Here is a 22,091-nt window from a genome sequence, read left to right on the forward strand (position 1 = left end):
TATAAACCCATGCGTGTGAACTTCGTCAGGACAGATTACAAAAAGAGAATGGTTTAGTGTTAATGTACATATTGTTAAATATTTATAATTTTTGTGATAGAATGTAATTGAAAATCAGAAATTAGACATGAAATGGGACAAAACAAACCACTTGTAGTATCTATCCCAATTCAAAAATCTGGGTGTTCTATTAATAATATTAAACTGTGGGCTTGTGACATTACTTTGACAACATACAACTAATTGCAGTTGCCTTAGGCTGATTTTATTTGCTTTTATTCGAGTTGAACTACTTACTTGGTGAGTTTGGGATTACTTGTTGTAAATAAAAAACTAGAGTTATTTCAGTAAATGTTATGTTTTATATATAATGGTATGTATACTATTTATATGTATCTACCATATATTCAAAATGATATATACATATATACAGTATATATATTGTCTTGTGCTAATATCTAAACTTTTGCTTGTGGTATATACTGAGTCTGTATGTGGGGATATTTCCAACTCAATGACAAAAAAAAACTAAGCAATTACATTGAATCAAAAAAAATATAAGAATTTTTAATAGAAAGATTGATATTTTTGAAATACATAGATATATCTGGTTTAAATCTTTATCTTAAAAGACTTGAGATGCTTGTAAACACCCAGTGTTGAATTAAATTATCATTAGCTATCAGTAATGCCTGCACAGTTCAATGAAATAAGCTTGTTTTTCTTTCATGTGAAATACAATAGATGGAAAGAGGTGGCAAAGCTGAAAGCTGTGGATTGTTTGTTGGCGACATCTTGCACAGTGTAAACAATGTTCTACTAAGTGGCTTGCGAGATGAAGCAATACAACTTGTCAAAACGTCTGGACATACTTTAACCTTAGAAGTGGATCGGTTAGCTCATATTTTGTATCTTTACATATGCTAACTACCACAGGGTAAAACTATAACTATCTACTCTAAAATGTGGTATGTTGTGTGTTTAGCTTTGCTCATGGTATATGCCATTCACTGGGGTCTAAATATTGTTATCAAAACAAAAGATTTCTAAAAATTTGTTGTTTTAAAAAATAGCAAAGGTATGCTTCGAAATATGTCTTTCAAATTAAACAGACATAAAATAAATTTATATTCTTGCAATTTATGCTTTATTTCTAATAAAAATTAAGCAGTGGTGTTATGGTTGATATATATTGTTGACAAACAAATCTATGTAACTTGAATTTAATATTGTAATTTGAGCCGATAAATTAAACATACCAGCCGAATACCTATTGAACCTACCTATACTATTATCAAAGGTTAGACTTCTTTCACTAGCAAAATTAAAATGCCATGGAAATCTTTGTTAACATTGTAAACTCTAATATTAAGTTCCACTCTTTTGTACATAATATTGGTATACAATGGAGCAAAGGAAATAAGATATGTTTACTGTAAAAGGAATTGCAGAAGTTAGTTAATTTAAAAAACTGGGAGCACACTTTTCTCTTCACCATGTGAAGTATAGATATATTTCAGTAATTGATTTAAACCATTATATGCTACGTACACTTAACTGTGCACTGTTTGGAGATTTCTGTATTATATACCATATTCATATATTTGTATTGTACATACCCGACTTCTACATTGCAAGTTTTGTTGCTTTGGTATATAATGTTTAGTACATGTCAAAACAAAAAGTTTTGTACATTATTTTTAAGCTTGTAAAGGTAACTTCATGAACTTTAAAAACTAAAGCGGACTGTAAAAAATTTAATGCAATACCATAAGGCCACAGGCCCACAAATATACTTGCAAATTTTATGATATCGACACAGGAATCGACGATATCTGCACAGGTTTAAACAGAGCTGTTCTTCAAAAAAGGTATAAGGTTTGTGGGAGTTTAGTGCAATGGACATTCACTTCAACAATACATATAAACTTTATACAGAGATACTGATGCCATCTGGCAACAAATTTCTAAAGTAGACGTTATTGATCAGTAGTTGCCTGCAATACATTTCATTTCATAGATTCAGAATTAACTTTGTAACTTTTTATAGAAATCAGATATTAATGTACTCAAAACTCAATTGTGTATTTTACTTAGAATTATTTGTATGAACATTAAAATCCCAGTACCAACCAAAAGATGTTTCAAATCTTGTAGGGCTTTCCAGTCAATTTTGTAACTAAGAAATGTCAAAGGAAACATGTGTTGTAATGGCCGTTGTGGTTGGCCGATTTTGTGATATTCATTAAACGCTGATTGAATGTACGTCGCTAGATGACGCCCCGCAGTAGATACCTGAAGACATTATTGTGTTGTGGGAAGCACGTCATACAGTTCTATTAGAAAGCGAATATCAAAGAAACATTAATGAAAGAAACCAACATTCATTAATGCCCAGCGGCCCTAACACAATATTTGCCCAAATCGAACTTTTACATAAAGAAATCCTTTACAGAAGATAAGTTGTAATTTGCGTTGTTGTAAAACGTATAGTAATGGCAATTGGAATTTAAAAATTCTTTTGCACTCGGCATCTGCATAAGTTGTGTCACAACTGGTTCCTTTTCTACGAAAATACAGTAACAGAAAGACTGTTGTTGTTGCTTACACCATCGCATGCGAAAGTGTCACCTTTCACTGCTTCCGTATCTCAAATGCAGGATATGAGGTGAATTGAACGCTTCTTTTCCTGATGTTTTAAATGGCCGGAACTTCATAGAAAGCGCTAGTTTGCAAAGCAAGTCGGTGGGTTAAACTGACTATGGGTTCGTATCGAATAGAAAAAATGCAGACGTGTACCGGTGTAAGTTAAATTCTTGGTATTTTCTTGTTGACAAAGTCTGTTTTGCTGTCAGGTACATTATGTTGATTGTTGAGAAATCCTGTTTTAGTCTGTCTCATAAAGACAGAATCAAACCAAACAAATTTTAGCTGGTACACGCACTGAATATTACATGATTGCGATCTCGCCTTCAACGATGGGTCATGAATGAAGAGCTTCGACTTAAATGCTGCCTGATGAATCGTGCTTTGACGACTGGCCATTAAAAGGCTGAGAAGTAGCAGGCTTTTTGCTTCAACTCAGGCAGAAAAGCATTGGCATAACTGAGGCTAGAAGAACCGAATAGTTTCAGAAAAACTACGTGGATATACGTAAACGGTAAACCTGTTAAGAAATTTATAATTGTTTGAATTTGACGAAGTTGACGAAATTCACGTTGTTAAAATAGTTTGCCATCAGAAAAATTATGAATTGAAGGCATGAAATCCACAGCAAAGCTAATCGCTAAAAACGTAATCAGAGTTTATAAACATGAAGGAAAGCCTGAAGCCTTTGAGCTTTTTGAAGATGTGTTTAATTGCAGTTTCGATTGGCATGCCCGTGGTTTTGAGAAGATCGCAACTTACCTTTCCGTGGTGTTTAAATCTGCGTTAGTGTAAGTGGACAATGTTTCCACGGCGCCCGGTGTGTTGTAACTGAGCGTTTTTTTCAATGCGCCTAATTTCAAGAAGACCACCACTTTCTCCAAAAGGCAAAAGACTCAACAGCAGTGGTACAGTGCCAGATTTATGTAGGGTTTTGCGTGACCTTTTCGAATATGCTCGGTAATAGCAGTAGACGAGTTCCAGTCCCGCAGGTCAGACGGTTGAGGTCATACTGCACGTATTTTAATGGGCGATTGTTGCTATTTTAGTTAAAAACCGCCGACACGCACTGTCAGCTGTGGAAGTGTACGCTGAGTTGCATTTGCACCAGCCTGTTCTTGTAACCTAATTTGGTGTAGGTGAAGCGAGGGCGGTAAGTTTTAAAACAGTCTTAGTAACTTGGACCGTATCCCAAATTTGGCACGTTGATTATTTGAAGCGGATCTACTGCTGCCTAAGGCACTAAAATCAAATGACTTGTATAAGATATACGCGATGAGGCATACAGGTGGCAAGCTGCTTTCTACGCAAGGTCTGTCAGTACTGAGCTAATTGGTCTTATAAGTTTAACTTTAAATGTTAAGTTTAAATTACGCAGACGTAGGTCGACCCTCTATTAGGTATTTGTATGGTCACCAAGAGAGGAAATGTACTGAGTTTACAACCGAGTTAACTGACAAAAGTTGGAAGAAAGAGCATGAGGGAATTACGTCGAAATGGGTTAAAATCACCCACCGTAACGTCGACCTGCAACGCTATTTTTAAAACCCGGCGTAGTATGGGCAGTATAACCGTTGGCTGCTCACTGGTGGACACACAGCGGTCTAGCTGGAGTGCCGAATCTTCAAAAGAGCTTGCTCGAATATCGGCCTATGGGCGACAACGTATTGTGGCTTTTCAAAAACATCTCAGTCGAATGCAATCGCTGCCGACATTTTGCACAGAGTCAGCAAACTTGGACACATCTGAAAAGTACAGAAAGGACAGTTTTCCACAAACCCAGTACACGTTGAGGACATCAATTGCTGCCCTTCGCCAGAAATTCGAATTAAACTCAGACTCACCAGTCTTTCCATCGAACAATCGTATTGCTGAACAGAACGCCCCAATAACTCCCAAAAAAGATTATCCACAACAGGAAATTGTAGAAACCCCACGAAGCAGAGGTCTCTTTGTAAAAGGTGACCAGTCCGTCACGGAAGAACCCGAGCTTCCTCTGTATCGCTTAAAAAGCCTAATATTGACAACTGATGACCTACGTACATTGCGTAAACACCAAATTTACGACCAAATTCGAAGCGAAGAAATTGCGTCCGATTTCCAAATATGTGCAAATACGACTAAACCACTTCAACCAAGAAGCAATCCTACTGCAGTTGGGAATCATAATCAAACATATGACGGTGTCGTTTGCAGGTATGGATAAAATACCACGCACTTTTAACGTGTTCTGTACATTTTGCATTTGGTGACTTTGATAGTATTAGGTTTTTGTTGCAGCCAGCTGCCGATCATTCATTTTTGGTTTTGCGTATGTTGGTAAATTTTTTCAACTTTTTTACTTGTATCAATTCGGAAAAATTCTGCTGTTGCTAAATGCCCAGCACGGAACCATACAACCATCACGAAGAGATTTTGTTCTTTATTGTTACAAATCTATTAATTATCAAAAGTCTTGTTTGATTCGCCTGCTCTTTAAATGCTGACCAATACATGAATACCAATGCTTGAAGCTTTTGCAAGATGGAAATGGAAAGCAATAAATACCTTTCCATGGAAAACGTTGTCATAATTTAGTCATGAGATCAGCTGATACGGTGATGTCACCGGTCGTTGGTTTTTGTTTGCGACAGCATTGGATTGAATCACGACCATATACAGCATCATAGGGGTTGCAATTGTTCGCTACTGTTAACAAATTGAATCCATTTTTACATTGTTTTCAAGGAAGTGTACAGCGTTGTTCAGAGTGGGTCAGTGACTAACACATAGAAGTTTTTTCATGTTCAGGTTGTTATTTCCTGGGGATATTTTCATACCAGTTAAACTCAAACGGTCATTCGATTTTCTTGTAGTTTTAACAATGCCGATTTGTTATATTTTTTGTACAATTATTTTTCATTTTATGTTTCATTTCGTTTTCATTATTCAATAACATAATCCCATTAATCATGGAATTCTGATTCTTGGGATAACAGTTGGTCCTCAACGCTGTCTTTCTTAGGTTAATACTTCAACTGTCACTTGATTTATGTTCCGTTTGTAATTTGCACTTGTCATGTTTTGCCACTGTCAATTTTAAGTTTTCACGTTAAGTATTTTTCCTGAACATTCTAGCGACGACGATTGATGTAACCAAGGCAACGGAAATACGCTACACCTAATAAATCTGTTACATCTTTCATAACCATCTCTACCATTTAATATTTAAATGAACCCAAGTGTAAATTTTCCCGAAGATTTCATTTTGGTTTTGCTCACAACGTACGGTGTAAATGTTCGGTAACGGGACCATTTTTCACGACCCAATCGCTGTGAGCAAGAGAATGTTTGAAAGTTGTTTTTTCGCCCACCACTCTTGGCAATGATATTACGTCATCGTCATACATATATGTTGAACCAGAGGGGTTTGCTCGTACGTTTGACAAAGGTAGGACCGGCCTTGTCGACAATAGCAAAATAACCCCAATGTTGGCATAGTGTGAGGACGCGTGGATTTCACAAAACCATAGTTCGTCATTTTGCGTCTTGTCGCATACACCCAAGCCAGAGCTCTAAGGACAAGGTCTGTTAATATCAAACTAGAGATATGAAAAGGTAGTTTTATTGATCAGGTCCTGAATTAGTAGTGATTATTGAAAGTTTTGTTCACTTTTACCAAGTAATTTATATAGTATTTGCACTTAATAATGAGTTTTAAAACTTTTTAAGTTTCTTGGATCTACCGACTAGCTTTAGTTCTCGTGCATATAGTTTTGGTTAAATTGCATCGTCTTACCAGCATTAAGAAAAATATGTATGACCTGTTCTGGTTTATTCAGAAAATTTGGAATGCGTATGTGAATTTTCAATTTTGAAATCCTTTGTCGGTAATGTTTGAAGGATAGTTTAAGAAGTTTTTTTTTCGTTGTGTAAATTTAAAATGGGAGATTTTTGCAAGCTCATTGTTTGCTCGCAAAGATTAAAAAAAAATTGCATCAAATATGCTGAGCAAAGCGAATCAATTCATCAACGATGTCACCTTGAAATTACCCCCGCCACATTTTCGTTATAATTGCCGACACCTATTTCATTGGAGTTTGTAACAGGATGTAATGATTTTTTAAGAAGTCGATTTTATTGTACGCAGCTAGACACTTCGTCTACTTGCCTACAAAGCCCCGCCGATAGATGAAGAAAGTTGAAAAGGCCATTGTGTTGCATGGCATGGATTGTCATCGCATTTCTGTCCGCTTTGTAGTGTGTCGAAAAATATTACAGTTAAAAGGTATCATACATTGTTCTGTATAAAACTCTATTTTATTCACTTTAGCGCTTTCAATGGTGTGGGTTAGGTCGCTTTCCCAAAATAGGTCTCGGAATTTCATCCAGCCTGTATTACCTCTAAAGATAATATTTGACGAAATCGTTACGGTCCTGTTCATATCTGCGCCCTGACATTTTTTGCCCTTCAGCGATAATTGTTATTTTGTGAAACATGATTTACTTTTGTACACTTTGCATTATTCCATCTATCACAACTACAGGGCACGATTGTAATTCTCAGACTTAAGGCAGAAATACAAAGCTTCTGTTTGGAATGTTGATAAGCGCAATCGCTTTTTTGAAGTTCTATTTTGTATTCAAGCAATTCTGTATTGAGGACGATTTCATTAAAAACCTTCCGACTGTTTGTGGGTTCATTTGTCCGGGTTAAAACGATAGGTGTGGTGGGTGATTAAATAATAACTCACGACTATAAAAAACTTGTGCGACATTCGTTTTTTATTCGTCGCCCGATAGCCGGCAGGTTTTTGATCCGCTGTTAACATTAGGTAAACGTTTTAGCAATATCGTCGAGTTATCCTGATTGGTATTGGTACGTATTAATAATGAAATTACACTACCTTAGGTAAACTGTAGATGAATTATAGGCATTTGCTATTTGCACAAAAGTCAGCAGTATTTAACTTTTACTCGATATTCTTAGGTCGATTAATTGAAAAAAGGAATCAGTCGCAATAGTAATTCAGGTAGCTTTGTGGAAATGCTTTTTGTGTCATGGGCGAACTGGCGCATTGTTTTTTCAACGCACTCTGTCAGGCGATTACAGAAATATAATCGCTGCTTAAATATTGACCTGCGACTCGACATGACGCTCGGAGAAGTGATAAGAATGCTGCCCCATTCCGGAAAAGTTTATTCTGCTAATATATCTACACAATGAGACAATAGCTTGGATAGAGGAACCAGTGTTAAAATGAGGTTTTCAATGAGCCTATTGTTATTATTCTGGGGAAAACTATTCTCATATGAAAGTGTTGCTCACAACGCTTTGCAGTGGTGGATAGCTGGAGTGCAAGTGTGGTGTAAACTGTAAAATACCTTCTGTAGAAGATAAGCCTTTGACGGAAAAGAGTATTGCGTTTGGAAAAGAGACATTTTATACTTCTATTAACATATCACCAAGTTGTAGTCAGAGGCAGTAAAACATTAACTTACACCTTGCATTTTTGTTATAAAAACGTCATAAATATTCTGTTCATAGTTCATGTTCATACGTTCATGTTCATACGTTCATGTTGGTCAGTAATTTGCCACTATACTATATATCTTTGTTTTTACAGTCGTATATGTTAGCGAGCTTTTCTAAATAGCATTTAACTTGAAAACATTAAATTAACAGAGTTTGATAAAAGCTGTTTAAAATTGTCCTTTAACATTTCTTCTCTATTACAACAATTTTGACTTTGAAACGAGTTGAGCACGAATAGCTTGGCGATGGAAGATTGCGTAACTCCTATTAGACGACGATGCATTCGGAGATCGAGCGAAGTCATATTTGACGTTTACACCAGGTAAGGAAAAACAGGGTTCCAGAGTTTAACAACGTCTTGTCTTAAACAAGAGCGCAAAAATTGTTACGAGTTTTAACTCCAAGCTTAAGCTGATCTTATGCCATATAACCTTCGACATCTCCAGTGATTTATGGTTAGTTTGATCGGTAGGGATTGCCCTCTATACTTGCCATGCAAACGCAGTAAACACGGACTTTATACGCTCTTGCTCTTCGAAAATACCCTATCACGTGTTGTTTGTGAATGTTTTTTAATGAACTTAGAAAAGTTTGTAAGCAATTCTACAGCGTTTATTATTGGCAGAAATTAAACGCAATGATGATAAATATTGATACAATTAAATGTATTGCATTGCATTGAACATTTTATTATCGGAATTTCCCGTTTTATGATCTGGGTTTTGATTCGGTCGAATTTCACCAAACAATGTTATCAAACAATCAAGCGCTTTGTTAATTCGCTAATCCGATTATTAATTGTTTAAAGATAATAATTGACACTAACTTGTCCGGTTAACGCTAACCCGCCACTACGGACCGGACTCAGCATCGTGGGAAAGTGTCGCATTTTAGCCCGTCTTTGTTTCGCTGCGTCGTTGTATTATGAGTGCACAATAGTGATTGTGACGATTTAACTCTGAGTGTTAACTAACGACGAATGAACTGAAGGTTGAGTGGCCCCTAATTAATAGTACAAGGAATTTTGCTTTAACCAATAGAAAAGTTGCCACCGCGAAAGGTGTGTGTAGCTGCTGAGTAAGTGTTGTATGGGCGAGGTGCATGGCACATACTGACTAACACGGTAGTGCTGCTTGCTTGCTGCAATGTATATTATTTATTGGAACCTGTTTGAAAAAGTAGAGTATTTCAAACAAATTTGCAAGCACACTTCATTTAGTTCAAAAGAAGTCAGTCTAATGACAAATAGCATAGAATCGTAGATAACCGAATGGCGGCCCGTACTTATAATTAAAGCAATAAGTTTCTGTTATTCGATTAGTGTCATTTGGTAAATAAGCACGTGTTTCCTGCTTCCTTTGCAAATGTTTATTTTTCGCAGAAAGTAACTCAGTATTACGTTAATGATCAGTGACTTTTCACAGTCGTAACTAAAGTATCGAAGCTGACCATAAACTGATAGTTCCCAGAATCATATTGTTTGCGTTGAAGTGTCGTGCCATGGTAGTATATTTGGCCACTTGGTGTTTGTTTTCTTGTTCCCACGTAAAAGTTAGAGCGGGGTGAGCATATTATCAGTTTGTGAATGTGTATTTTAAGAAGATAGCCGTGATAAGAAGCCAAATTTCCCAATTGTCTTATCTTCATTAGGGCCCCATGATAACCCCTGAAAAGTGTTGACCTTGCCAATGTTGAAAATTTGTTTGGAATCTTTTATATTTCCATATTGTGTCGCCCGCAGGCAAAGGTTAATTGTGCCCACATAAAACTCCATGTTGCCAATGCGGCCATAAGTTGAAGATAATCGCTCATGTTTCCATAATAGATTTTACGTCAACTCTACATGAATCAGGTTGCTTTTCATTTGCAATAACACACTGCGAACTGCGAGATATGTTAAGCAAACGGTGTGAGTTGTAAAAACAAGTATACCAATTACATTCATAATAACTTACTTGTATACGTCACTGCAGAGTAAACTTTTTTCGCATCTGCCAAAGTCCACAAACACCTTCTTGTTTTTCATGGTGTGTGGAATGCGTTAGCTCCCGGATACTGCTTGCCTTCCCACTCACTGTATATTAGCAGTATTGCGGTATAGCGCTCAACGTTGTGATGTAAAGATTGGTCTCGTTACGTGCGTCGCCATTCCAGCTCTCAAAGCCTTGCTTTCTATAAGGTTGGTTAATAAGTAACGGTTATTTAGACGTCAGGTGCGGAGAGCCTTATTGGTTTTTATTATTCAAAAGTATTTGAGCGAGCCAGAAGCGGCAAGCAACGTTTAGAATGTTTTCCTGGATTGTGGAATTGGTTTTCTTTTATTGTTCCGTTGAGTCTGTTATGTCATATCAAGATCTTTAGCAGCGATTGATAGCCTGACAAAGTAGTAGTACAAGATCTTTTTTATGTTGTTAGATTTTGTCATGTTGTACGATTGTATTTTTAAATGTGTGATTTAACGTGTATCTATCAACTTCTAAGGCATTTTAGTGGAGACTTCTTTCGAAACAAAACGCAGCTGTGAAAAAATTTACCTTTGAAAATCAGACACCTTTGCAGTTTTCCTGAGCATGCTCATCAATTTTTGTCTGAAAACAGTCAAAAAATCTATATTTGGGTAAAAATGTTGGTCAGTATGAAAGCAGACGGGACTCTTGATTGGTAAGTAAATTTCTAAACAACAAAAAGTCTAAAAATAAAGCTGTAATTCATTAAGTAGGTTGGAACCTGCCTGGCCCTAAGCGGCGTTAATCGTTGACCAAATTCCAAACGTGTCAGAGCTTATTTGTTCTATGGCCCGGCCTACCACTTGCTACATCTGATCAATAACGGTTACGTCATTGATATTCTGATTTTGTGAACTTTCACGTCACACAAATTACGTCACCAGTTTCCAAGACAATCAAAGTCCAAATCACAAACACAGGAATTGTGCTTACCTTAGTATTTATGAATACAACAGGTGAACAGCATTTCTGAGCTATTTCAACCATCTGTTTCAGGGGCATGATATCTAAAGCAGCGACTGGGAAGTACCATCAGCCTATCAGTCAAAAGACGCAATATCATAACAGTGATTACTACAACCCTTCGCCCACGCCAGAACAGCAGTACTACGACTACGACCAAGAGTACCCGCAGTCAAAAATGTTACCTTACGAATACGACCAGCCGCCTGAAAGTCGAAACGACGACGTTTTCCAAGTCACACCGAACTCCAATTATGATGACATAAGTAAATCGTCGACGTCCTTAAATGAAGGCTACATGCCTTCGCATCGAAGTCACCCCAATGGTAAATAATTCATAAAGTCATTTTGCCTTTAAAAAGTACTTGCTATAATCTACAATATGCTATTCGAAATTACTTTGTAATCACAGTTGAAGCGAATTATTACGGTATATTGTTTTGTTATATTATTGTGTTATGCCGTACATTGTTTGGATTGCAACGAAGTTGGATGAAGCAGATAGATATGAGCGTAATCCATGTGAATTCCAAATTCCAGCTTTATCTACCCGATGATATACTTTTGACATATGTTCTTGATATTCGTTTAACGTCTATTTGCATTAGTGGTTTTATTGAGAGATCGTGAAGGTCCTTACTATAATTGCACTTTGCAGACGTTTTTTTGAGAGATTTGCGTCACGTCAAAGCGACGCCCGCCTACCATTCCAGCAGCAGCTTAGACCACAACACCGAGACTCCTGTGGAGAATCAACGGCACCCTGCGGTGAAACTTCGCGCTAGAAAGTATGTGCCATATCTAACTATGAAGCGTCTAACATTAGTGTAAAGGTTCGTGTGAATATCCGCCAAAATCATAGTAATTGAAGCATAATTTTTATCTGAAACGAATAACTGAAACATCGTTGTTGAATTTTGGATAGCCGATGCTAATTTGCATTTTCTCGAGAAATTGGTTGATTTAGCCAAATGAAAACTGACGATATTGTCAATGTTCGTGCGTTTTTGTCTTGAAACGACTATAAATAAAGTAGCATCGTTGCTTTATTTTAGCTAGAACTGTCCTGTATTTTACGCTTTTAATTTCGATTTAATGAAACAATATAGCAAATTGAGTCCATAGGGCATCTATTATACTTTTTGTAATGGCTTGTTAAATGCTCAGTGTGGAAGATTATGATTATACGGTCTAGTGGGCAGATTAATGAACCACGACAGGCGAGAGGATCCAGGGTTTCTATGCGTTTCTATGGGATCTGTGTTATGTGTTAGCAACTTGATGTCATATTCATGGCCAATAACGTTATTTTAATGCCATTAACATTTCTTATGCTAGCCAAATGTTTTGCTTTCTTCTGCAACGGTTCTCTTTTACGCTATAGCAAAAGGCTTTTGCAAGTATGAGGAAAGGAGAGTTTTTTGCAGTCATGGTCAAATTTCAATATCTTGCATAGCTTTGAATTTGTACGCCAGACATGTCCAGTAGAGATAACGAGAAATGGCATTTCATTTCAGCACCGACGCACTCTAAATCTAAGTTTACTGCTGAAGTTTAAATGCTTATAACTACAGTTAGGCATTCTTTGAAGAATGTTGTATTGTGCGGCTCGGTACCGCTCATTGCGTATATTATTGAGTTATGACATCATGAAAACAATGGTTGTGTTGGAAACTAAGCTTATGTTGTTTCTGTTTCATCTCCCAGGGTTCCTTTTTGTATTGAGGGTGGCTTGGAAGTTTTAACTGAAAGTCGGCTTTTTGTTGACGCACAGTGGACACGAATTGTAACGATAAAAGCTAGTTGGCCAGAAGTAGCTTTCTGATTAGAAACCGGTAATTGATATTATTTTATTCATCACCATAATCTCAAACTGTCAACTACGAGTAGCACTCCTACGGTAGGTTGTTGTGTCGCGTTAAAACACATAATACTATATAACCACATGCTTTTATTGATGCTTGTTTAGTTAGTTGAAACTCAATTTGTGAACCAACTTAGCTTGATAAAAACCTGTCGTAAGAAGAGGCCAGAAACTGTAGGACCAGCGCAAATCGATGATGGAGCCATGTAGATTCAGCGCAAAGCTGCCAATTTTTTCATCCCTTTTTTCTATCAGCTGTTGGTAAATTTATGACTATAAGAAGTTTTAATGTGTATTAGACGAAAACATTTTTATGGTAATTTTATCGGCGACAAGTGATGCAATCATAAGAGCTTTTCAACGATCTTACAATATCGATTAAGATGTTAACAATGTAAAACTTGTCCTCCGTTATCGCTGGTAATAAAAAAATATAAAAAGATGAAAGAAATGACAAAGTCCTTATGCGCTGAAATAGTTGATCTTTGTTTCGTGTTGATTGTGTGTCGCAACAATATTGTTGTTTCTAGTGTCCCATGGCATTTCGAGTGCTCTCGACCATTAACGGGTGGCGGTTTGATTTGATTTGGGTGTTTCTTTCATCGTAAGTAACACTTTTCAAAATTCACACGGCTTCAGTGATGGACCGTTCGTCGCAGGAGGACGGATTAACGAATTGATTACATATTTCATAGCCTACTAAGCAGTCGTACGTCGAACCATGATAATCAAGTGCACTCATGTCCATCCTATGACATCTGTCAATTCCCGCCAGTGTCTGGTTCAATATGCCAGACCAAACGCAAGCAGCAGCGGCGCATGCCCGTATACCGTTTCCATCTAATCCTTTATTTCTTTACAATCGCTGAACGCACAAAGACGTCTTTAGCAAGTTATTTAAATAATAAGGGCATGTTTGCCTTTCTAACGTGGGCTATTTATGGCCAAAGCTAATTGAGGTGTCGGGTAACCACACTCTCGTGCTGCCTCGCTTTTCCTGTCGTTCTTATGCTTCTTTTGGGCGTTCTATTGTCGAATTCTTAAGTTACAAGCCTTTTTCATTAAAGCTAACAACCACCGGTTTTTATACTCACACATACCGGTACTGCTGTAAGCCTTTGAAACGGCTTCCGGCGCATATCGGGGTGAGGGGTAACGAAGAGAGCCGTTTGTTTTTGTTTTACTTTGTTAGCACGGTTTTGAACGTCGAAATGTAGCAGCGGCCCTTTATTGCCATCCAATCTACTTCACGCGGGCCACTTGGCAAGCGCCTGTTGTTTCAGCAAACACTGTTTCGGTCTCTCTCGAAATTCTTTGTCATTCTATCGTCGAACCGCCCGCTTGGCGAGAAAGACCGGCTTTTGTCTAAAGTCAGTTGACGAGACGATACAATTGTTTATTGAGCAATCGAACCAAAGGAGGCGTGAAGATTTGATTGGCTTAACCTGCTTACTATTAACTGATTACATTGGAAATTTAAGTGGAAGATTAGCTCAAATGACATGAATTGACAGCTGAGATATATATGCTTAATGATGAAATGATTGGTCGTTCAGTCTCTATCTGTTGTTTATAACTATGAGATGTCAGCAAAGCAAACGCAGAACGAAAAGATGGAAAAAACATATATGACAGTTATTTAAAAAAAGATCTTTTGTGTTTGCAGAACGTGCTGTTGTCATTTATTTGTTAAAACTATAAATCTGGAAAGAGGAATATCCGAAAATTTATTGCCGAGGTGAATGGATAGGTAAAAGAGCAGTACTTCTTGTCCGTACCTGGGGAATTGAATTTGCCCCTCCTGGTATGTTCGGCGCTAAACAAGCTACTTTGCTTTGCTCTGCTTTACCTCAATTCTGTCACAACCAACTAACCAACCAAAGAAGGAAACTTATTTCCTCAGTTTAAAGTTATCAGCTGAAAGATGTGAAGTTTTTCTGGAGTTGTTGTGATCTCCAAATTGTGGCTTATAGTCTTCTCAAGCAGCGGTTAGGCATTTATAGCAAACTCGAGTCATACGTCATTGGCCAAAATGAAGCACGTGGATGTGGTCGTCGAGCAGACGAATAATTTCGATCAGGCTGCACGCATGAAAAGGGCACGTTCCACCCTCTGTCGTCATCTTTCTATAGCGAGGTATGTCGTTGAATTAAAGATTTTTGTTTTGTCCTTATGGCGTCACAATAGAAATCGGGGTTCAACGGTAAACATTCGTCGCTCTCTTTCTTGACATCGATAACATCAGATTTGTATTTTTCCAGTTCCATACATTTGTTTGACTTTTAAGGTGGTATTTTAGCGGGGCTCTTTGTTATTGGAAACTACTGCATACCGTTAGTCGACGTTATGAATTTAACAACGTGTGTCAGACCTAGGCCTATTTCCAGCTTCCCGCACATTTCTTTCGAATTCTTGAACCTTTCTGGTGGGTGCAGAAAAAAAAACGGGAAATACATGTAATTTACCTTGAAACAACAGATAACACTGTTAAAAAAAATTTACACCGAGTTGTCTTGATATTACTGTATCACACAAAATAAGAATTTGTTTTCAGAAAATTGTAAGTTTAGTTTTATAGCAATGCTGGACTTTTGCAAAATGAAGACGTATGTTATGCACTCACGTAATACTACACTCTACGTAAAGATACATATCGCCGTATCGTTACTAATTAAGAGTTTGCTTGCAAATTAAAGTTATTTCAAAAGTTTAGCAATAAGTAGCAAACCTCGCGCTAAAATTACTAGTTGAATTGCAATTGATGCCCTCGTCGCTTGCAAGACGATGGTGAACAAGTCTTCGTCTTTATACGCATGCGTGAATGTCAATAGAGTACCCTACTTGCATGGTGTGATTTGCTCAAAATTAAGAATTAGGGAAATGTTCGTGACTGTATAAAGTAATATGACACCCAATCGTGTAAGCACCAGTGCTCTTGAATAGTCAGACAGATGCTTGCTAGCCAGCAACTTGTCTACAAGGCTAGTTAGGCACGATCTAATTTCGAGTTTACAGAATCCAAAACTACTGGTTTATTTTATTTCAGGAATTAATTTGAAGGACAGCTGGTTGCCGTTTCGTATAAACTGCGGTAAAGTTAGTAATTTTCATCCTGAAATTTGCTTTGTAGTAACAAAACATGTGATCGGCCAACGCTGTCTTCTATTTTTAAAATATTGAGTGAATTCAAACGCATTTTCCTGCCTTTGGTGAAGGCGCACTCATATTATACGACATATCTCTAAAAAAATTCCTCTTTTGCCCATCCCTTGGTATTTCATTGGATTAGTTAGCTGGTGTAGGCAGGAGAGGTAAACATGTTCTTCATGTGTGGCAAATCTTTTATTGCCTTGTTTTGTAAAGCTTGTTTTCCGACGTAACCTTCCCAAGGCGCTGGTCCTCCTATGCCACAAACAGTAGATTTAGTGGCTTTGGATAAATACCTTTTATTGATAAACGTTCAGATGTAAGATTTTCCCTTCAAGAATTTCGAGGCTGTCCGCGTCTGTCTCCATGTGAAATGAATGCGCCTCCTTGAGATGGCTCAAAGCGAGCAATATTTTGATACGTTATTGGCGCACTAATTAAGGCAACAGTGCGAAAAATAAAATACGGCAATGTCGGCCGATAAGTCATAAAGTATTTAAACAACGTTCGCTTCACAGCTGTTCATTGTTTACCAACAAAATTCTTCTGAGTTTTTCTGTCATTCTCCAACGTAACCTGGTATCGACTTCGTTTTGACATCAACAACCAATAAGCCTTTACGCCATCATTGAATTCTTTGGATTTTCTTAGGTCCACCGCAAATGGTTTCTTTTGCAAGTGAATTAGGGTCAATCTAGGCAACCAGCCACAAACCATGACTACGCTTTCCACGGAGACTTTAATTTGAATTGCTTTATGAACTTATGATCCGAACGAGAGCGTAGCTTTGGCAGTCATGAGCACAATTGTTTTTTTGTCGCCGCCATTTGCATGCGGTTTCACCTAGTTACATTAATTTTTTAAAGAGAAACTGTATTGGTCTTTTTTCCGGAAGTCAACTTTCCGGAAACTTTAACGGAAAACAGCGCCGTTCGGCCCTTTCTAAGTGGACGTTCGCTTAAAACAAGTTTTTGCTTGATTGATTAACAAACTCCGTAAAAAACTTTTAATAATTGTGCCCAAACGTAAAAAACAATGGGTCAAGTTACCAGTAGCTCCAACCCAAAATTTCTCATAAAAATGGTTGCATTTGTATACATAACCTTTTTTTTCTTTAAGCACAATTGCAAGTCCAAACAAACGAAATTAACAAAGTGTGTTTTGTCTTGTCCGCTCTATTTTTGTTAGTTCGACTAAGAACTTCCTGATTTGGCAATTCCAATCGTATCCGAAACATTTGCGGCCTAGTTTAGATCCATTTCGTCCTCATAGCTATATAAAAAGTCTATTGATTACAATAAAGCGTATGCAGATTTACTAAATCTAGTGAGAAAAATCAGTGTAACCAAAGATGTGTCAGGTAAATGAAACTAGTACTTAACACAGTGATCAGGTGGTAGCAACCGGAATTTGGTTGGTATTGTCGCGAACGGTTTACCGCAGTTTAGTGGAGCTCCTTTTTCCCACTGAGTTGTACAAGTACTCGTCACTTCTGGAATGTCATGAAATCAATAAACGCTTCAATCGAGTGCTACTCCCGCACGTCTTGGGTCAAATTTTTAGCGATCCACGCCTGGATTTAGTAGTCGTCGAACAACTGTCGAATCGCTATTGGGCGCGCATTTTTATTTCCTTTTAGCATCGTGACGTAATTCTTTTCATGACGCCATATCATTCAAATCGCTATTGCCATTTGTGTATCTGGCCCAATAAGAATCGCTTATATACTGTGATTATCTTAAGGCTGAAATTGAGTTCTGCATCTAAATGTTTGCCATTATTAGCGACGTACAATCATATGAACTTTAGCTAATTAGCCTGATTGAAAGGTGGAGTCACCATCTAGCTAGATTTAAGCCTTTCGAATCCGATTACATTTGGGTTTGAGAGAAATTTAAAAGCTATTCTTGCATTCTTGTTAAGCCTAAGAGTGATCGGAATGCCACGACATTGAAATAATTTAAACTGATGTCGAAGTAATCTCAGGCCTAATGCGTCTGCTTGCTCATTGATTGCTTGATTCGTGCGGATAGACTGCGAGTATTAAACGGCTTTGTTCTACTACTAGTAATAAGTCTTGTGTTAAAGGTTATTTGCCGTTGTTAGATGATATAAGCCTCGAATAATAGACTAGAAATAGTGGGGGATTTAGTAAGCAATTACCTGTCTCAACCGGAAAAGCAGCAGTCGGGTTATTTGGGGGCAAACCCGTCGAAAAATGCTCAAATGTGAGGAGAAAAATGCTTGCACTCTGAAGCAAACGCTTTATAAATTGGTAGGGTTTGTAAGCTGATCACCTGTGATTCACTAGCTTTGTTTTGGTTGAGTTTTTTCCCAAAAACGTTTCCCAAACTTTAACGCAGCCAAAGCTTGTCAGTGTGGTGTACAGTGCGCTGAGCAAATTGTAGAATGTAGATGAACGTTTCGAGCAGCGATGATTGATGCTAAATTAGTACCAGATGTTACGAAAGCTGGATGCGTAGGATATCGCGTGTTATATTATGGTATTGTATGTCGAGTTGTGTATATGGAGTACATTGTTTAACATTTTCATATTTAATATAGTGAAGAATTTGACACTTGTTGTACAGGCAATTGTTTTCCAATAGTCTTATGTTATAAGGGCTAATATTGGAAAGCTATATTGTGTTTCGCGATTCGGGTAGAAGGCTTTGACGTCAGCAAAAGACAACAAAGAAATTTCGCGACATAGCCTTTGGAGTTATTTTGCTATTTCAATTGTGTTGTTTGGACGAAACACGGCTGAGATTAAAGCAGTAACAGCCTTAGTTCAGACAGTCGAACTATTTTGAAAATGCGGTGCGATGCTCTGTAGGTTTTGTAGATTTCAGCAAGGTAATTGTTTCTTTGTTTATTAACATTAGAAAGGTCTTTTGTCGTAAATATTTAAATTTTTCTCACCGTACAAAGTTTTTTTAAACCTTCTTCAGCGTTTAATGTGAATTCCGCGATTAACAGACCGCTTCATCTTGTCAAATAATGATTTATTTTATTTGCCCAAACCAGACAACACAAAGGCGTAGTTAGACTTAAATTATAGTCTACTGTGAAAGATATTACAATAAATTTATTATGTCGTCTTGTCGCTCTTAAGTAAATATACTAAAATTTAGAATTGCCACGGGCTCTGATGACAAACCCTTCAGACCATTATTTCGGCCAAGATCAATGAAATATGAATAAACAAGGTGGCCGAGTTCCTAAAATATAGCACTTGATTTACTTGGAAACTGCGCTCAGTCTTACTTACCTTGGAGAAGCTTTTTTAAGCTTTATATGACGGTTTCCTAGCCTGGTCTTAGGGTTATGTACCTCGACCACATGACGGCATCACCCAGACTCAAACGAAACTATTAGCTGTCAGAGAAGACATTTCTTTTTAGATAAACGCTATGGGTGTTACAGTTATACCATAACTTGTCCCTTTTTTGTATTGTTTGTGTAAATAATGGTTGCTGCGACGGGAAGTTAAAAATATAAAGATCGTTTTCGTCCAAATTATTTCTAGTTGGTAAATCACTGAAAATATTTACATAGCAAACGCTACAAACATACACAAATCATTATGTAAAGGGATAAAAATATGTCCCAGATATAAAATTGTTGAACCAAAAACGTCTTCAATGCAGTTTTCAAACTTGGTAAGGTGTTACGGGGAAAATGCTGTTCAGTATACGCCTTATGTGATATCTGGTGAAGATAATCTTTTCTCAGCTAGGTAGTGCGGACGTGTTCCTCTCTACAATGGAATTAACTTATAGTTGTACGGTTCTTGCGATATTGGTTTAACGACAGCATTTCATTTGACTATATTGGTATTTTATAAACGTCGTATATGAGTGTATTGAATTCATTCTTGTCACAGTGTATATTATTTAGGGTTAGAGAAGAAACGTTACTGCCCCTCCTAAACTAGTGTATCATGTAAGCGCCTCAAGTATTTTTGAAAACTTCTAAAAAAAAGGATTGCTTCCAGGCACGTGAGTGCGTGTTTAAATTTAGCGTCATACAGTGACGTAAAAAGGTGGATTTGTTGGCAGAAGGTTTTTATTAGGGTTCTTCAACGAATTGCTCGTAGAGTTTATTTTCCTTGAAGTACAGCCACCAACTCCAAGTCATTTCGAAAACCTGATTCAGGTGTCAGCGTTTTCTCCCAAGTGCGGTGTTGTAATAGGACAGCGCTGACATCATTCTTTAATTTGGTGTCGTCAGACATCGCTCACTGTTTCGCAGATGACACGACCAAGTTGTCGGTAGGGGCTTGGCGGTTAGTTTTGAAACTGGATAGTTCTGAAGCATGGCTCTTACTTCACGGTTGAAGCGAATTCGTAGGCAGCATAGAAAGTCAATTGTTTTTTGAAGTTCCTTCGTTACAATTAAGGCATTTCCTTTAAGTATAGCTTTGAAGTATGATCGAGGTCTTCTAAAATGAAAACAAATACGGTCAGTGGTTTTACAATTTGAGTAGGCGGCTGTATCGTGTTATATCAGTATTAATTCGGGATCGATTTGAGAAGAAAGTTTGTTTAATTGCTCTTTGTCTAAGATTAGATCGAAGCTTATTGTGTTAACTGAACATGGCGCTAACGTTACACCTCGTTCCCTCTCTACATTGTCCCTTGGAATTTACACAACTAGGAAAGTCCCTAATACTGCAACTGGGTGTTACAAACGGCTCAGGTTATGCAGTTTTTTTGTGGTCAGTCCGTACAAAGCGTATTTTAGAAAATTTAATTTATTCTTTTTCGGGAATGTTGATACACAAGTTTCACTTCCTCATGGGTTTTGTTAGAGGTAACATCACCCCAATGACGTAGTAGCAAAAGCATTTTCCCCCAAAAGGTCATTAGAACCCCTACAGTCCAACAGGTCACGTATCGAACAGTTTGGTTTCAGATATTATCGCCCGTCTGAAGCATCTGGCAGGTGTTCGCGCTAGTTAATGGGGCGATGATGGAATAAAGCACAGGTTCTATAAATCCTTGTTTAGTTATTATTTCGTGTTTGGTAGAGGTAGATTCTCTTCGGAAGATTTCACATATGTCTAAGTTGGGTCGCTAATCTGAAGCTGACCACACAATAGCGGCGTATATGGTTACACCAGACTTCGATGCGGTGATGCGAAAGTAAAACAACAAATCTATTGGAGTATTTCTGTTTATCCCACGGTTTAATCTATTCAGCTCGCTAGTTGTCTTCGCAAGTGATAGATTGTATGCTTTTTCATGACACACCGACTTAGCACAGACTGAGGCATTGTTTGCAGCTTGTACGTGCTCGCACTGTTATATAGCTGAAGAATTTGGCGAAGTTAACAGAAATAACATTCCTATCGTGTCTGACGTAAATTAACCCGACCGAATTGACGATAAACAGGCTACGAGCAATATACAACCCGACTTGTCGTGAAATTTTTCGAGCGTGTAGCGTAAGTGTTGGTTTCATAATTGCCCCCATCAGCAGAGTAAACTTGAATCGAACCTGCTTTCCTTGACTTAACGGGCCATGCAAAGGTTTTACCAGCTTAATCAGTTTACTCATCTGGAATAGTATTTTTCGAATTTTAAAATTATTTTGCATTTGCTTGACACGTGTGACACCGCAGTTTTTAATGCGGCAAAGGTTTTGCCGATATAATTAATGTGCCATTGCAATCATTTAAAACAGGTTTTAGATGAAACCGTTGAAAAGCTTCTCATTGGCATGGAGTTCAAACAGAATTGGAGGGGTCATTTTTTACAATTACTTAAAGTCGGCACGCTTTTCCTAATTACGTATTTACCTTCAAATAATAGATTTAGCCCCGTGAGCTCTGTCTTGACTAAACAAGTGCCGGTTTCCTTAAATTCAAAACAAATGACTGGGTCGTTTGCTCTTCGTTTGAAGTGAATTTTTGCTTTCGTTCATGCCGCGCTAGTCATCGTTACAA

At 37.6% G+C, this 22,091-nt stretch overlaps 1 protein-coding gene across 7 annotated transcripts in view; it reads left to right on the plus strand.

The window, feature by feature from the left end:
• Positions 1 to 22,091, plus strand: part of LOC143473207 (uncharacterized) — a 44,370-nt gene that overhangs the window by 901 nt on the left and 21,378 nt on the right. For 2 of the 7 annotated variants that reach the window (XM_076943226.1, XM_076943243.1), the window contains exons 1-3: positions 3,907 to 4,842; positions 11,164 to 11,456; positions 11,789 to 11,918. In XM_076943226.1, the coding sequence (XP_076799341.1) occupies positions 4,124 to 4,842; positions 11,164 to 11,456; positions 11,789 to 11,918 (1,142 nt within the window). In that variant the 5' untranslated portion in view covers positions 3,907 to 4,123. Of the gene's footprint in view, positions 1 to 744; positions 894 to 3,905; positions 4,843 to 5,576; positions 8,484 to 8,541; positions 10,823 to 11,163; positions 11,457 to 11,788; positions 11,919 to 14,667; positions 15,131 to 22,091 lie in introns of those variants that run through there. The other 5 variants (XM_076943250.1, XM_076943234.1, XM_076943259.1 and 2 more) reach the window with 5 other exon arrangements.

Source organism: Clavelina lepadiformis, chromosome 1 (assembly GCF_947623445.1).
Source record: "Clavelina lepadiformis chromosome 1, kaClaLepa1.1, whole genome shotgun sequence".
Classification (NCBI taxonomy): Eukaryota; Metazoa; Chordata; class Ascidiacea; order Aplousobranchia; family Clavelinidae; genus Clavelina; species Clavelina lepadiformis.